Source organism: Macaca fascicularis, chromosome 4, assembly GCF_037993035.2.
Source record: "Macaca fascicularis isolate 582-1 chromosome 4, T2T-MFA8v1.1".
Lineage (NCBI taxonomy): Eukaryota > Metazoa > Chordata > Mammalia > Primates > Cercopithecidae > Macaca > Macaca fascicularis.
Window position 1 is genome coordinate 9,970,445 of NC_088378.1, and position 17,556 is coordinate 9,988,000.

The window sequence follows — 17,556 nt, forward strand, 5'->3', positions numbered from 1 at the left end:
GTTGCCCAGGCTGGAGTGCAGTGACGCGATCTTGGCTCACTGCAAGCTCCGCCTCCCAGGTTCACGCCATTCTCCTGCCTCCCGAGTAGCTAGGACTACAGGTGCCCGCCACCACGCCTGGCTAATTTTTTGTATTTTTAGTAGAGACGGGGTTTCACTGTGTTAGCCAGGATGGTCTTGATCTCCTGACCTCGTGATCCACCCACCTCGGCCTCCCAAAGTGCTGGGATTACAGGTGTGAGCCACCGCACCTGGCCTAAAATGTTACTTTTAGCAGAAAGAAGAGTATGCTAAGAAAAGGTTTAGAAAATGAGCCTCTTTTGTAAAGAGCCACACAAACAAATCTACAATAAATGTGGGCCCTTAAATCCATCAAGGCAAAGGAGATTTTTCTCAATGGGCCCTTCCTCTCCTGTATTCAGGCAGAACTGTGGTCATCATGTAAACCAAGAGGCACATCTCCTTCTTGTTGAAGTCTCTTAGGGTGTTTTCCTCTAAACTATGTTTACATTTAAATGATAGTGTTCAACTTGAAAGGGTTCTCAAAATGATCATCTACTCCAAAGCTCTTACACTACTGATGAGGAAGTTAAGGTCCGCAGGATGAAGTGATTTACCCAGTTTTCCAGCTCACCGATCAAAGCCAGGTGCTGGAGCCCAGGCCCTTTCTCTGTCGGTGCAGGGCTGGGACGACACCGAGTTCTCTAAGCAGTATGTGTCTGTGAGCGGACCTGGGAGGCTGGGTCTTTTCCCATCCAAGAAGATTGCTGAGCAGTAAGCGGAAGTGGTGCATGGTTCCTCCAAGCAGAGTGGTGAATAGACGTCAAGGGACCATTCCTTTCTGTATCAGCCTGTTTTGCTAGGAGCCTAGATCTAAAGCTTTCCTTGCCCCAAATCTGGGTGCCCCACCAGGCTTGTCAAAGTAGAATTTCATTTTAATGATCACCCTTTCAGTCAGAAGTGTGCTGTACATCAAAAGACAATTCTGTTGATTTTGACCTTCCTGGGATTTTAGGGCAGTAGTTCTCTGACGTTTCAATTTCATGGGCAGGTAAAGTTTCTGCAAAATGGGAGGGGATGGCAGGCAGCCAATAGAGGTGTGCCAACATTCTGGTCTTTCCAAGCATAAGAGAAACTCGCCACCTACCAGTGAGACAATTATACTCTTTAATATGGGAAAGGCATCATCTCTGAAAACAGGGCCATCCTTTGAGTTGACCTGATTTAGCTTTATGAAAAATGCACAATATTTCTTGCTTGTCAGCATTTGGGACTCCTATTGTTTGAAGGCTTTGAGAAACCATTCATGACCTTGTGTGATCTTCTGTGGAAAAAGCAGTTCCCAAATGAACTTGCTCTCAGGCTGAACCTACATCCTCAGAACCCCTTTTTTCCAGGGAGGTCACAATAGCTATCATGGTTTCTTAATTGTATGGGGTGAACAGATTCCAACTTTTCATTTCTAACTTAAAGTCCTTCTTCAGGTTGTAATTTGACATTTGCAGAAGGGACTACAAATTGGCCATTAATGGTGCACCTTAAGAAATAGGTGAGGCTGGGCACAGTGGCTCCTGCCAGTAATCCCTTTGGGAGTAAGCACTTTGGGAGGCTGAGGCTGGAGGATCACTTGTGGCCAGAGGTCGCCCACGTTTGTGACCAGTCTGGGCAATGTAATGAGAACCCCTGTCTACAAAAATAGTTTACAAGTTAGCTGTGCCTAGTGGTCCGCACCCGTAGTTCCAGCTACTGGGGAAGCTGAAGTGGGAGGATCACTTGAGCCTAGAAGTTCAAGGTTACTGTGAGCTATGATTGCGCCACTGCACAGAGTAAGACCCTGTCTCCAAAGAGAAATAAATGAAAAAAAAAAAGCTACATTCAGAGCCGTCTTGTGGAGGCCAAGGTCGGAAGCAGCTCTGGGTGGGTGCAGAGCTCGGGGTGCAGGCATGGTGGCCCGTGGAAAACAGTGTGCAGTCCTGCTCTAGCCTTCAAGGACAAGAACCATTTTTGGGACTGGCAATTGTTTTTTCATTTAAACTGTAAGGGTACTGCTCTTTAGAAGGGCAGCAGGAGCCTCAAGGCTTGGCCCCCATGGTAAGTCCTTTGCAAGTCCTGGCCGTGCACTTGGGTGATGTCTGCGCGCTGAGGCCAAGGTTCGCGAGTGCTCCTCACAGAGCCTCTCTCCGCCAGACTTGCTGACTAAGAGGAGCCACTTCTTCCTTTCTGTTCCCCAACTTTCTCTTCTCTTCTTTGTTCTTTCCTGTTCTTCCTCCCCTCCTTTTCTCCCTCCTTTCTTCTCCTTAATTCTGCCCTAAGACACAATTTCTTTGCTGAGCTGAGTGCCTGGAAAAGCTGAGCGGGTGTGCTGTGTGGACGTCTCCTCTGCACGCCTCCTCCCAAGTGCCTTTGTCGCGGGCTGCCGGGGGTGTTTGTTCGGGGATCCGCCGCCTCTCAGTAGGATCTCGTCCTCTTCAGCTTGTGGGTTGATGCTTCTTTCTGGAAACAAACCAACTCTCCTTCGTTCAGTGACTACGTTTCGCAGTTCCAACTTTATACTGTGCCACATAGTAACACACAGAAACAAAAACATGAGTCCTTTCCCTGTGGGGCAAATTTTATTACAAAATGGGTCCATGACCAAGATCGGCCATGGACATTCTACTGCCGGAGCCTGGAGTCTGGCCGGAGCTGGCCGTGCTGTTCTCTCCGCGACAGTTGATGGGAAGTCCTGCGGCAATGTCAGGGGCCATAAGTGAGGGGAGGGGGTGAGAGTTAGTGTTTTAAACCACACACAAAACTTTAAAGTGAATAGGGCTGGGCGCGGTGGCTCACACCTATAATCCCAACACTTTAGGAGGCTGAGGCGGGAGGATCACCTGAGGTCAGGAGTTCAAGACCAGCCTGGCCAACATGGTAAAACCCCATCTCTACAAAAATTAGCTGGGCATGATGGCAGGTGCCTGTAATACCAGGTGCTCAGGAGGCTGAGGCGGGAGAATCACTTGAACCTGGGAGGAGGAGGTTGCAGTGAGAGGAGATCATGCCATTGCACTCCAGCCCGTGCGACAGAGTGAGACTCTGTTTTAAAAAATAAAAAAATAAGGTGAATGGGAAGTTCTGAGTTCAGTGGCTCCTAGAAAAGGGAGTGCTTTTTCCTTCTTGCAAGAGGTGCAAATAAAAAAATCTTGACCTAGCAAATGTCTTTCTGGAAACAAGACAGAAAAGGTGAGTTCCCCTTTGTGATATTACTATAAAAAAGCACTATAAAGACTGTTAAGGAAAATAATTTCAAAAGCCACATTTGCTCATTTTTAAAAATGGGTGAGTTCTATGGCATGTAAATGACACCTTAAGAAAGCTGTTTTTTTTTTTTAAAAAAAAAAAAGGCACAAAATATCACCCGCCTTTTCTAGTTATCAGGTGCCCTGTGGCCCCAACCTGGGATAAGAAAATCACCCCGTTCTGGTGGGCAGGCGAGTGCTGCTTCCTACCCTGGCAGAGTCGGGTGCCACCTCTCTGGGCATTGCTCCTGACTGTCATGGTGCTCACCTCCTTGTCTCCTCCACCATCTGATCACTCTCACTGCTTGAGGGTGGGAGTGCTTGGCACACACGTCGATTTTTCTTCAACTGCTTGATGATGTGACTTCCCCTGAGAGCCCCCACGGCTTCCCTTGGCCGATGTCCAAGAGCAGAGTCACGCGACAAGTGACACTTCAGACCAGGCTTGTTAATGGGCTGCAGGGGGCCGAGGGCAGAGCAGAGGCACCTGAACTGCCCAGGGAAGGGGTTGGGGGTTCTCCTTCCAAAATGGCCTTATTAGTGTGTGGACTAGTATGAAAAGTGACTCTGAGAGGCCAAGAAAGCCTATGATTCAGTACACCCTGAATGGAAAAGAAGAGAAGTATGAGATACTTTAGACTTTTCTATCTCAAATTGTTAAAGGAAAATATTCAGCATTTAAGGTAGTATAAGTTTCAATTATATGGAAGCTCATTTTTCAGAAAATTCGACTCCTTAGAGAACTGGGACGTTACTAGGCTAGTTCATGGGACACAAACTGGGCCTCACCATGACCCACACCTGTTTTTGTGTGGCATGCATGCTATCAGCCATGTGCAGCTTTTACAATGGCTGAGGCAGCCGCCCACAATACAACCCGGGCAACTCCCTGTGGCTGCCTGGCTCAGCTCTGCTCCCTGGAGGTGGCTCCTGCCCTGGTCCCCCCTCATGGCCAGGACCTGCCCTTAGATGGGCCAGTGGGAATCCTGGTGCCATAGCCCCTTGTTCCCCCCAGTTCCTGGCTCAGCCCAGCTCCCAGCCGCTTGAGCACTCCTGCTGACTGTCGGGTTCCTGGTTCCCTACCTTATATCCGGCAGCTCCTTGTGGCTGAGCCCCAGTCTCTGAGCGGGAGCTCCGTGACATGAGACCCCCAGGGAAGGGCCACCGCGTTCTTTTGCAGTGCATTTACGTGGGGCCGAGAGTCCCCTGTTCTCACCCAGGGACTGCAAGGAGCGCCATGAGGGCTCTGGAGTAGCTGCTCTGCAAGCTGCTCGTGACACACACACCCTGGGGGTGGACGTGGACGAGTGCGTGGTTCCCACTAAGAATCTGCTTAGTGGAAGGACGTGAGCCTGTTTACCTTTTCCACGGTCTGACAGTCACTTAAAAGAGTCACCCTGGATACCCAGTCCTGAGTTTGCTGTCACCTCCGAGAGCCATACCCAGCAGCCCACAAGCTTTTGTCATTCATGATGCCTTGAATCACGGCCCTCAGAGCCCTCCAGTGGCCAACAGGGTGGTAGGTGTGGGTGGGCGGCCCCGCAGGAGCCGAGGTGAACTGGCTGTGGAGGCCAGGAAGGCAGGGCATGTGCCGGGCCGGGCTGTGTGGCGAGCTCCTCCTGACTGCGGGTTGGGTCTCCACAGTGTCCCCTGTGGGCAGCTTCGGGGCAGCAGCCACTCCATTCTCCCGCCGACCTGTCGTGGAAGGCACTGCTGCCCCATCAGACACACTGGGGCCTGGGCTCAGGGATGCAGGCACCTGCCCACAGAGGGTGGATCCCAGCTCCAGCCCAGGCTGGCCTGGCGCCAGGCCTCATGCTGCACGCCCTGCACTCAGTGACAGCTGCAGCAGCCCTGCCACTCCCAGTGCCCCTGTGGGAGGGGCGGCCAGATGCAGCATTGAGAAGACAGCAGCTGCCTACAAAGTGCTTTCTGGAAGGAGCCACAGACCCCAGTTCTGCCGAGCCCCCGTGGCACCCGTGTATCTCTGCGATGTGTCTTGGAAGCAGGGCCTCGGGAGGGACCTGCCACTGAGCCCTGTGTGGCGTCTGAGGGTCCTCTTTCCTGTCCCCCAGGATGCCTTTCAGGAGGAGTACTACAGGACAGGCACCTTCCCAGAGACGCCCATGGTGCCCCCCCGGCGGCCCTGGACCCTCGTGAACTGGCTGTTTTGGGCCTCGCTGGTGCTCTACCCTTTCTTCCAGTTCCTGGTCAGCATGATCAGGAGCGGGTCTTCCTTGACGCTGGCCAGCTTCATCCTTGTCTTCTTCGTGGGTGAGTGGAGGGCAAGGGGCTGGGGGGTGCTAACAGCACCACCCTGGGAGAGGTGGCATCAGGGCTGGGACAGAGGCCATCTGTGTAGGCAGTTGTGCCATGGATGAGGAGCAGGCTCAGCTTGCAAATCACAGGGAAAAATTAGACTTCAGGATGAGTACGAGGCCCTTGAATACCAGGCCCAGGACCCACTCTGCAGCCTGGATGGTCCAGCCTCCCACCTGGGGCTGGATTCCACACGTTCCCTCTTGGGTGGTGATGTAGCTGCCACTTCCACTCCCCGACGGCTGCGAGTGCTCCCTCCCCGTCCCCTGCAGACAGCTCTGCTCACTGGCATCATTTCCTGTTTCTGAAGAAAGCCCTGTGCTGGAGGCCGGTGGGGACGTAGGGGCAGCTCCCTGCCTTCCTCTGGGGGCGCCTGTGGCTTCTCCTTTGCTGCAGGTGAACGACACTCAGTGGAGACGCTTGCTCACAGAACTTTTCACGCATCTGCGCTGGCCCCAGGTGACCCGGATTCTCGGGCTACTGCTGCTTCTTGGCACCAAGCCTCTGTGCACCCTGCTCCTTGCCTCTGTGGTGGGGCAGCCTGTCGTGCCTGCTTCCTGCCTGTGAACAGCAGGCCCGTGCGTCCTGGAGCCAAGGAAGACTTCGGGGTTTCCCTGTGAAAGGCCCCATCTCCCCAAGCCTGGCATCCTCTCTGAGGCTTTGGAGAGCCCGGGAGAGATGGCACATTGTCCAAGCACACAGAGATCGTGTGCTGCTTTCAGATGGACAGGTCTCAGTTATTTTCTGTGAAACACAAAGATGCAGTATGCTCACTATAAAAGGCCCAAGCAATATGCAAGCGCAGAAAATTGAAAGTGTGTCACAACAAAATTCCCATTGAGCCTAATTCCCAGATAATCGTTAATGACAATTTGGTGCACATGCTTTTTCCAGCCTCAAGCAAATGTAAATTCCTATCAGTGGAGTTTCTTCAACTCGCCTTTTCACCTAATGAATCATAACCACCAAAACAGGTCACAGCACATAAACCTATCTCATTCATTCCGACTGACCTAACCAATTCTAGAGCATGTGGTTGCAGTAAACAAGCTGGCTCCTGTGCCTCACACAGACCCTACTAGTCTTTTGAAAAATTAAGATGCATTTTAATATTAAAAATTAAAATATTAACACCCACACCTTCTAAGGGAAAAAAATAAGAGGATGGAGAAGAAAGCACCTCATCTCCTTAAGGCAGGCCTGGGGGCACCCCCATCCCCCGCCATGCTGCTGAGGCTGGCCAAGGGTCCCTGGTAGGGCGGGGGCAAGCTCAGCCCTTCTCTTCAATAGCAGGCAACAGCAAGGCACACACAGACCCGTGTCCTCTTGGACAGGCCCCTTCAGGATGAAGGCTGCAGACAGGGCCACCCAGGTGTGTAGCGAGTACCAAAAAAAGAAGCTTGAGCACTGCCCAGGGTGCAGTGTGGACACAGGATGTCTCCAGGAGCATCTGAGGAGCTGACTGCCCCGCCCCATCACCCTGAGCCTGCGCCTGACTGCATTCTGCCTTGAAGGACTTTGTGTTTGTGTCTTACTCCTCTTCGAAGGCCACAGGGTTCACGTTTTACTCACTTTTTTCTGCTCTACAAGAATTCCACTCGCACTGCTACTGTTACACTCCACGCAGGAGTCCTCCCGTTTGTAAATGACTCATGGGAGATGCGTGCCTTCTGCTGGCTGGGCTGCATTCGCCCATCCCAGGCTCTTCCATCCATGTCCCAGTTAGTTTATCAACCACGATGCTAATGCTAGGTAACCCTGTGCATCATGATTTAGGGGATTTCATTCACTTGTCTATCCATTCTTAAACATTTATTATAAACGGACTGTTTTCCAAGCTCCATGCCCAGTGCTGAACACATCAAATGATTACGTCTTGGGCCCTGCACCCAAGGACCTCACCAAATCTGCCCTCTCCAGAGGGAGTAGTTGAAATTGCAACTTCTGAGCATTGGGCCCTGCTTTCCAGCTTCCTATATGAAACTGGGCTCCCACGAGGGTCCTGCCCATTCTCTGGTGTAGGCAAATCCTGCCGTCAGAGGGAACGGCGGGGATTTTCTCACTGCTGTAACACTTGCACCAAAAGCAGTGCTGAAACTCGTTGGGCACTCGGTACTCGAGCTCTTGCATCTTCCAGGCTCCTGGTCTGTTCTTTATAAAACTTCGCCGAACATGCCCTGTTAAGTTCCTGCCCCTCATTTACAAGAGAATCCTCTTTACCTGGGAGCCAGCAGAGGAAGCCAGGGATTTCTCTGAGTCCCTGTGAACAGCTGTGCATGGCTTGCCAAATCGTTCACCTTCAGGGTCCAAGGAGGAAAACCCCCACCAGAGCAGCCTTGCTTTTTCTTAATGTCACACAGATGTCCACACTCAAGGATGACTGTAAAGCTGGGAGGACGATGTCCCCTCAGACCCGCCAGCTCCCAGCTGGTGCTTGTGATTTGTGGCCACGGACCTTCTCACATGCTCTGTGGGCAAATGGGCCTGTAGTCTGTTCGGGCTGCTCCTAAATCTGCTCTCCTTGTCTCTGCAGCCTCCATGGGAGTTCGATGGATGATTGGTGTAACGGAAATTGACAAGGGCTCTGCCTACGGCAACTCTGACAGCAAGCAGAAACAGAATGACTGACTCAGGGAGGTGTCACCATCCGAAGGGAACCTTGGGGAACTGGTGGCCTCTGCGTATCCTCCTCAGTGGGACATGGTGACAAAGGCTGGGTGAGCCCTGCTGGGCACGGCGGAAGTCACGGCCTCTCCAGCCAGGGAGTCTGGTCTGAAGGCCGGATGGGGAGGAAGATGTTTTGTAATCTTTTTTTCCCCATGTGCTTTAGTGGGCTTTGGTTTTTTCTTTTTGTGCGAGTGTGTGTGAGAATGGCTGTGTGGTGAGTGTGAACTTTATTCTGTGATCATGGAAAGGGTATTTTAGGCTGCAGGGGAGGGCAGGGCTGGGGACCGAAGGGGACAAGTTCCCCTTTCATCCTTTGGTGCTGAGTTTTCTGTAACCCTTGGTTGCCAGAGATAAAGTGAAAAGTGCTTTAGGTGAGATGACTAAATTATGCCTCCAAAAAAAAAAAAAAAAAAAATTAAAGTGCTTGTCTGGGTCATCTGTGGTGTATGTTTACATAGACCGCTGCCCCTCCATCCTGCCCTTGCCCATGGCTTTGGTGTTTCAGATCCTGCCCACAGGAGGCAGCAGCCGCGGAGGTGTGGGCAGTTGAGAGGGGTGGGCGGCCAGCACAGCTCCTTGTAGGAGACAGGTCCAGGTGCCCATGAGCATTTATGAGGGCAGAGATGACAAGCACGTGCGTGGAGACCAACCAAGCGTGTCCCTGGCACACAGCAAGGGAGAGGCTCGCTAGGTGTCTGCAGTGCAGTCTCCCAGCCTAAGTCTTGAAGATGTGCCCAACTCCCTGAGGAAACTGATCGTGAAATTGAACATAAACGTCATGAACGTATAGCCTGGGCACTCTGTAGTGATTTGTGAGATGAGCTTGCATCGACTGTTCCTCTCAGCAGTGACAGCCAAAGTCACCCCTAATAAAAGGCAGGTTCACTTTATAAAATGCCTCGCCCCTTCCCAGCATGTAGCGCTTGTCTGCAGCCCTAAAGGTCCTGCTCTGATCAGGGTCAAATCGGAGCCGACATCCCATGTACAAAAATCCCCCAGGCTTCTGCCTGCCTTCCGGGCTCCTGTCCGCTCCCATTTTACTCCATGGAAGAGTTCCGCCGGGAGCATCTCCAGTGGCCTTTGCAGACTGCTGTCAGCCAGCGGCTGCCAAAAATGCAAAAGAAGAAGAAACGAAAAGCAGTGCTATTTTTGCAGAACAATTAAATACTAGCTATTAAGTCATCTTAGGCCAAAACACCAAAGGCACTTGGACCGGTGGGTATTTGGAGCATGAGTTAGGCAGGATACGTCTTTCCCCTGGTGTGCAGCTGCAAGTTGCCGAGAAAAACTGCCTGTGTTGCTGTGGTAACAGGAGAAGGAATGAACTGCTCCATACAAAAACTGGCCAAACATTATAAGGCCTATTCTACGCAGTCATGTTTTTGGCTATTTGCTCATTTAGTCATTAAGTGTTTACCAAGCACAACCAAACTAGATAAGCCAAGGAGTTACGAGACAGCTCTAGAGACGTTCCCTCTGCTTACAGGACAATAATGCATTGTTGATACAAATGAATTCGAATCTGCAGAAGTGAACAAATCCTGGCTGACTTGTGGGAAGAGCTGACTGCAGAGCCCAGGGCTTGAGTTAACCAGCTTGCGGCCCTGCAGGCAGGCTTGATGGGAGCGCCCAGCACATCTGCCCATCCCGCACAGGGACATGAAGCACCATGTGCGGACATCTGTGGGCAAAAGCCCAGGGCATGACCTTAGGCACGAGGGGCCCTTGGAGAAGTGGAGGTGTGCATGGTGCATAGCATTGTGTGTCTGTGAACATGCCCTGGTGGGCCTGTGCCTGGATTATCAGGCCAGTCGCTCGGGGTCCATGATGCTGAACTCTGCAGCTCACTGGCTGTAGGATTTGGGTGAGACACTTTTCCTTGCTGACTTAATTTCCCCGTCTGCAAAATGGGGGTGATGATATCTACCTCTTGGGGTGTGTCAAGGGTAAAAGAGACACACTTTAAGAATCCTAAAGCACTAAGCCAAGGGTGAAAGACAAGAAAGCTGCCTCTATGTTGCTACTTCTCAAAAACGCTCAGAAATTCTCCTGCCGTACTAAAAATGTGTTATTTTTCTCATCGTCATTCTTCCACTCAACACAGAGGTAATCTAAGTTCTCAAAACATAGATCCAGGGGCCCATAGACATTCAGTTTTCTTCTGAGTTGGCTCTGGTATCACACAAAACACAAGCAAGCAAACAGGCTGCCTGCTAGGGCCTTGGGTGCCAGGCTGGAGGAATGCAGGCAGAATTCTCTTAGGAAATAACTAAGCACTAAGTTCTGAATTGCCTTAGAGCCGAAAGAGAATGTGGCGTGCTGGGGAGGGATCTGGACCTCTTTCTCATCAGTCATTTGACCTGTCCACGAAGAACCATGTTGTTATGCAGCCTGGGAACCTGGTTGCCTTCCACCCTGCACCCTTAATGACACAGACAACCACGGGTACTCCTGGACAGAAGCTCATCACTCTTCCTCTGGTATCTTCACCCATGTTCAGGTCACACGGAGGTCACCATCTCCTCAGCAGAGAACTGCTTTGGTCCCCAGGGTGTTAGTTTTTCTACGAGGTGAAAACCCATGGAGCTTAAGCCATCTTTTTGTCCCCTAAGTAGAGCTCCACAGACTAACAGCTACACTTCCTGTCTTTTCCACCTTTCTATCTCATTCTGGCTTAAAGCTTATCGCACTACTGAGAGCCTGTTCTGTAATTCAAGGTGGCAGAGAAAAATACGAACCTTGAGTGAAATCTGGAGAGCGATGCAGGGTCATCTCCAGACATGAAGGGCCATATCCTAGGCAACTCCTGCAGCTTATAGAGGCAGGCAATTTAATGGACTTCTTCCAGGAAACGCAGCCCACGGGGACTCTATTAAAAGACACCAACCATTCGGAAGATGCAGCTTGAGGCCTGGGGGACTGGACTGATTCTGCCACTATAAAGTGAACATGATTAATCAGGAGGAAGAAGTAAGGCACTCTGTGAGTTAGTCTTCCACCCTGTTGACTTTGACAGAGAGAAAACCAACTTTTTTCATATGATCACACAGTAGTACTGGACTATTTCTTGACTGCTGTATTCCCTAAACAAATGCATGCAAAGCCTTGTAAAAGTAGCTGATGATTTAAAAAAAAGTTAAAACATTAGGGTTTTTCTAATATATCCATATGTGGGACAGTGATTTAAATGTCATCAATTGTCCAGTCAAAACTTGTAATAGTTGATGTGGAAGACACAAAGAAGGCCCCACTGGAGTGGAGGAGTGGTCTGGCTGGTCCCCAAGCAAAACAGAATGGGCTTCGCATAGGCTTTAGAACTTATTCGTAAATATTGACCGAAGTGTGACGAAAGGTATCCAGTGAAGATTCTCTAGGGTCCCTACTCCTGCTCAAAACAAGAGATTTAATCCAGCTTTCTCTAAAGCAATGGTCCAGACTTTTCACATACTTACTAGGTTAAAGAGAAAATAAAAACAAATACTTTGGTTTGCACGTCTCTTGAGGGGCCCTAGGCTGTATAGAGGAATATTTAGAGGAATATTTGTGACCTGCCATTTGTGTTTAAAAGAACATGAAAGCAAGACAGGCCCTAACCTGCCTGTGTCTGTAGCTGACCAGGAGGCCACTGCTTCCTTCCCCCAGAGCTTCAAGGAAAGCCCCCCCAAAATGCAACTCTCCAAGGTCCTGTGGAGTAGTCCCCTCATAATGCCTCCATCACACCTGTGTCTTACGATGCCTTAATTGACGTAGCTCCTAAGTGATGTTTACAGAGAAGGAAATACTAAGCAAGCCCACGCGCAACACGCTCACAGTGTGCTAGCTTTGCCATGCTTTCTGACTCTTCTGGTCCTAGTCACACCTCGGCGCAGGGGGCAGAAGCGGCCGAGCTATGCCGACAGGTGCTGCTGAGAGCGAGCAGCCGTTCAGCTGAGAAGGCGTTTCTCGGTGAGGGCACGTGAGCTGGCATTCCAGGCTGCTGAGTGCTGCATCTGCAGGTGCACTGCGTTGCTCCACAGAGTGTTCAGAAGAGACCAGCATCTTGAATTTCAGGCCCTGGGCTCGTTCTTTGCCTCTGCCAAGGGACCATTAAGGGGCTTCAAGCCAGCTGCTGAAATTCCCGCTTTTCCGGATTTTTCCCCATCTATATAAGGATATGGTAGCTGTGTGGGCAAGAAATTGGTTGCATCTCAGAAGGGTGTTTCCCTACAAATATCTTCAGGAATTTAACTGAAAACAATTTTTAGAATTTTTTTTTTTTTTTGGCCAGTATGAATGAAGCTGAAGTCACATCCTGAATGTGCATGCTAGACAAAGGGTAAGCAAGCAGTCTTTACAAACACCAATCCCTCTGCACTCCAAAACCGGAGCCTGTAATGAAGGCCCAGGGTGCAGTCATCACGGAATCCCCTAAGCCAGCACGGGGTCTGATGCCTCTCTAGGCATTAGCACATCCCAGCACTGGAATTCACATCCTCGGCGTCCCTGCCTCCTGCATCCAGGGCTTCGGTTGAGCGTTTCCGGAGTGTCGAGTACATTTAAACATAAACCAAATACTCCAGGGTTTTGACCTGTCACAATGGCTTTTGAAAACAACAGACGTACAACTTGAGAGAAGGACTTGATGGACTTCTTAGGCCGAGGACTAAGGACACGTTGCTGTTCCTCTTGGTCCAGGACATTCAATACCATTTACAGCATTCGTCACCAACTGGCACAGTATCGATCACGGCATTCAACTGTTTGAAATTACTATTTTGGTCAAAAACTAAGAAATCAGAAATTGCACCTACACAGTGTGTCTCCTCATTGGAGTCCCATCTCTGAGCACAGGGATGGGTTCCTGAGCTCATGGCCCCGCCCTGCGCCCCAGCAGGGACCTCCGTGAATAGTGACTGCACGAAGGGGACACTTACTAGAGGCCTGAGTAATGGAATGTCAATTCGCTTCTGCTTCCCTTTTCTAAAAAGGAACCACCTTTCTTAAGAAGAATTAGGCCAAAATAAACTTGAGTACTTTGCACAGTCAATACTTTGAAGTTTCAGAGTTAGCAGTGAAATAGCAAAGCTGTTCTCTGGGAAAGGACATCCAGGTTCCCACCCAGGGCTTCCTCAGCTCCTGCAGCCTCATCCTAGTTTAATATGAAGGTTGTGAATGGGTTAAAAAGCAGTTCTTAAGCACCTACTTAGATCCTTTTTCAGTATCTGGAAAGACCACCCAGGGCTGTGTTAGTAAAGCTTTTCACTGGGTAAGAGTCATACAATTTTTACATTTGATTTTTTGTTTTTTAAACAAGGCAGTCTTGTTTTACATGTTGGAATGACTAGATATTTTTGACATTTCTGGCACCTCTGGTTCTGTTGAATTTTAAGGGAGGTGAGTGGTATGTCCACAAAGTTAAGATTGCTGCATAATAATTCCTTTGCATTTCCAAAATAAAGTATACAAATGTCACTTTTCCTTTTCTATTCCATAGTACTAGTTTTAGCCAGATCTTTGCCAAACATTCTAGGAAATTCAGAAGAGTCATCCATGGAATTTCGGAATGCCATTCTCTCTGTATCTTTGCAGATGATGAGGAAGGAAAGTTGATGAACTAGTACAGGATGGCTCAGACTTGTAAAGTGTCTAAGTCACAACGCTGCAGAGCCAGCTTCTGGGTAACAATGGCATGGCTTGGGCTGAGCCAAGGCTACAACTGGAGCTTCCTTACTCGCATCTGAGGCAAATGCCAGCAAGGCTGGCCCAGGCTGCCCACAGTCAACAGATGTTCACGGGAGACGGAGCAGCCGCTCTTTTGCTTGTTCTGTCAAGGAAAGAGATCTAACCATGGGCAAGGGTGGAACACACATGGTTCAGCTCAGGGAACGAGTTGCTCTAAGTGAACAATGAATTCTTACCTCTCAGCCTGTATCAGTTGTCCCCAGGGTTCATGATTATTGTGAGCCACTAAGGGATGATCTTTGAGGAAACAGACCTGGAGGGAGGCAATTTAAGGAGGGAAAGTGAGCGGCTTTTACAGACTGCTTTGCAGCCACATTCAGGAACAGATCATTAAATGGATGACTTTTAGGTACATAAAAGCAAGCAGCAATGGCTAGGAGAGAGTAAAGATGCCCTAAGAATGACATCAGACTGACCAAATGTGCCTTTTCAAATAAGTTATGAGAACGAATGAATTGGAATTACAGCAAGGTATTGGACAGAACCATGCTAGTCTTTGAGAGAATGTGTGGATTCCGTGGATGTTTGGATTGAATGAATGGTAACTTTTTAATGTGAAACAGAGAACTGATAATATGGGCTGTCATGTCAACCTAGGGTACTGTCGCTCTGTCATGTGTAGCAATCTTTCCAAATTTTTGCTGGTGGGTTGAACAAAGATAAAACTAATAAAGTATGTGTGGATACCACTAGACAGCACAGCTTACTGGATTGGATGAAATAAAATTGACTGAAACTTTAACTTGGAAAAATGCACATCTCTACACTGCCTCACCCAGTATCTTCAGGGAAAGTGGGACGGCCCTGCAGTGGACCCCTGCTACCTCCCTTGCCTGGTCTGGGTCATTCTAGCCCTTTGCACCAGTGCACCAGGGCGCCCCCTCCCCCGCCTCTTCCAGCTTTACCATGATGCCATGCTCTCCCCGCCCCTCTCCCCAGGCTTCACTGTCTTTCTCCCTCCTTATGACTGCGTTCCTCAGAGCCTTTCCCTGAACTCCCCTCTCTAGGCCAATCCCCCATCATCTCTCACCAGGATGAGAGAAAAGGGCTGGGGGTGGGGCTGGGGTGGGGGCATGTCTCACATTTAACTACCTATTCAAGGTCTGTCTGTCTCCCTGATTACAGACTATATAGTCCATGAAGGCAGGGATGTCTGTTTCGTTGCATTAGGATTAGTATAAATCCACGGCACAGAATGCAGTGCTCTTGCTGTCGGAACACCTACAGTAAGCGTCGGTTCTGACATTCTCTAAAAAGGTATTGACAAACTGAAGCGAGGCCGGGGAAAGCCAAGGCAGTTTTAGAAAACTATTACAGAAGGAACTTGGGAAGCAGAGATGAATGACTTACAGTGAGGGGAGACAGCAATATTCGAATACGTACAGGAATAGTCAAGTATAGAGAGCACGCATAAGCAATATGAGGAGGTTGATTTCAGCCCAAAACAAAAAAAAAATTTTTACAGTAATTAACTCTGAAGTGGAAGCACAGGCAATCGAGGAAGATTATGAGTAAAGAATAAAATGCAATAGAAACAGTAGATCCTGGAGTTGTGTGACAAAGGAACCCCATCGACTTTGAGGAGGAGAGATGACATGAGAATGCATGGTGGGTAGAAAAGCACTGAAGTTGCACATGTGTCTGCAGTAAGTCACTCTGCAACAGCAATGATTCCAACGGACTAAGAACAAACCACCTAATGATATATGAAAAGAACTGTGCTCCTATGGCTGACAACAGCTGTCTGAAGAAGAGAAAAAGTGACTTGACAAAATGCCAGAACACTGGAGCCGGGTACCAGAGGACTCGCCTCAGAGTGGAAAGCCTGTGACCCTTCTGCTAATTCGGGGGAGGCTGGGAATGCGCGAGGCTATTAGGTTACAGGGATGGATGATGATAAACATTTCAAGTGGTACATGTCATGGGAATTTCCATCACAACGTTAAATCAGTGACTCGCCATGACCTCAGACACCACACTAACAAGTTACCTGCTTCGGCACATGGCCAATAACAAATTGATCCCTTCCGGGAAAATATGCTGATCTTCCTTTTAACAGGAAAAAAAAGAGCAAGCTTCAAAGGACAGACTCATACTCCCATAGGTAGAAATACAGTCTTCAACAGCAAGCTGAAACTCCTCTTGGCCGTTTTGGACTTTTGTGAAAGCTTTTAACACCTAAACAGAGTCTGTAAACATACAGGAATGTCCATGGATCTTAATGGCTGCTGTGCCCTGGGAGACGACACCTCATTTCCGGTGTCACAACACAACATGCCTTTGAAAGTCCTGCTTTAGAGCTGCCTTCAGTATCCTGTATAAGCCCAGGAAACCAGTCTTGTTATCTCACAGCGACCACACCTGAGCAGAGTATATTCCACCTTTTTACTGCAGTACAGAAAACGAGGTAGCATTACACATCCAGCTCCCAGAGGGGATTGCTTCTGAAAGAGGATACTCTTTTATATAAACTCTGCTAGACTAAGAAGAATATACTGTTTCTTAATTTTGTTTAGTGTTCTAGAGCGGGGGTTAGCTGATTCTGGCTACAGCCCACCCTGGCCTGCAGCTTGCTTTGTAAATAAAGTTTTGCTGGGCACAGCCACTTCTATTCACCTGCACATGATCTATGGCTGCTTCTGTGCCACAACAGCAGAGCTGAGTTGTTGTGACCAAGACTGTATGGACCACAAGACCAAAAATATTCACTCTGTGGCCCTTTCCTGGAAAGGGCCGCCAACCCTGCGCTAAGGAATATAATCCCAGCAGGCTGAGGCTGATATGTAGAAGGGGGGAAAAAAAAGCTACTCCTTGATTTTATATTATTACTTTTTTTTTTTTTTTCATATTGAGAACCCACCTTTAGAATGTGTTTCAGATATAAGCTCTATTTACAAACTATTTTAAAAAATGGTCTGAAAGATTATTTTTACCATCATTTTTGTCTTGACCACATTCTGTCTCAAGAAACTTTTAAAAAGATGAATAAATTAAACCCAAAGCATGCAGAAGGAAGGAAAGAATAAAGATGAGTATGGAAAATAAAAAGGGAAACCAGCAAAACGAGAGTATTAATGAAATCAGAAGTTGATTCTTTGAAAAGACTAACAAAATTGAATATTAGCCAAGAAAAAGAGAAAACACAAATAAAAGCTGACATCACTACCAGCCTTATAAAAATTAAAAAGTATTATTAGGGAATACCATGAACAACTGTATGTCATGGTCAGCTAAATTAGACAACTCAGCTAAAATGGACAAATTCCTACAGACTTAAATTACTGAAACTAACTAGAGGAGAAAGAGTCTGGAGAGGGCAAAGGGCAGATGGGAGGCAGGACTAACGTGCAGCTCCCATTCGGATGGACAGAGCAGTGTGTGGAGACCCACATCATCAACTTTTGCTCCAAGAACTACACGTGCCAGGAAAGCGAAGAGAATCCACAGACCCTCTGAAGGAGATGGATTGCCACTGCAGGCTCTGTGGGCGGCGGCAGAACTGTGAGTGCTAGCTTTCTTAGCGGGGAGCCTTGTAGCCTGGGGCAAGTTCTCAGCCGGTTCACTGGCTGCC

At 48.9% G+C, this 17,556-nt stretch overlaps 1 protein-coding gene and 1 long non-coding RNA gene across 7 annotated transcripts in view; one reads left to right on the forward strand and one right to left on the reverse strand.

The window, feature by feature from the left end:
• The window catches only part of AGPAT4 (1-acylglycerol-3-phosphate O-acyltransferase 4), a 145,946-nt gene extending 131,269 nt beyond the window's left edge, over positions 1–14,677 (forward strand). For 3 of the 5 annotated variants that reach the window (XM_065543179.2, XM_074036786.1, XM_065543178.2), the window contains 2 exons: positions 5,354–5,552; positions 8,131–9,378. In XM_065543179.2, the coding sequence (XP_065399251.1) occupies positions 5,354–5,552; positions 8,131–8,225 (294 nt within the window). In that variant the 3' untranslated portion in view covers positions 8,226–9,378. Of the gene's footprint in view, positions 1–5,353; positions 5,553–8,130 lie in introns of all 5 variants that reach the window. The other 2 variants (XR_012433293.1, XM_045391717.3) reach the window with 2 other exon arrangements.
• On the reverse strand, positions 1,147–11,097 carry LOC107129393 (uncharacterized). 2 transcript variants are annotated; one of them, XR_012433295.1, is made up of 4 exons: positions 11,003–11,097; positions 4,639–6,341; positions 3,547–3,880; positions 2,259–2,493 (listed from the first exon to the last, which is right to left on the reverse strand). It is a non-coding gene; the product is annotated as an uncharacterized lncRNA (long non-coding RNA). The 2 variants fall into 2 exon arrangements; XR_012433294.1 differs by lacking the exons at positions 4,639–6,341; positions 11,003–11,097 and having other exon boundaries at positions 1,147–2,493; positions 3,547–4,174.
• Positions 14,678–17,556: the final 2,879 nt, after the last annotated feature.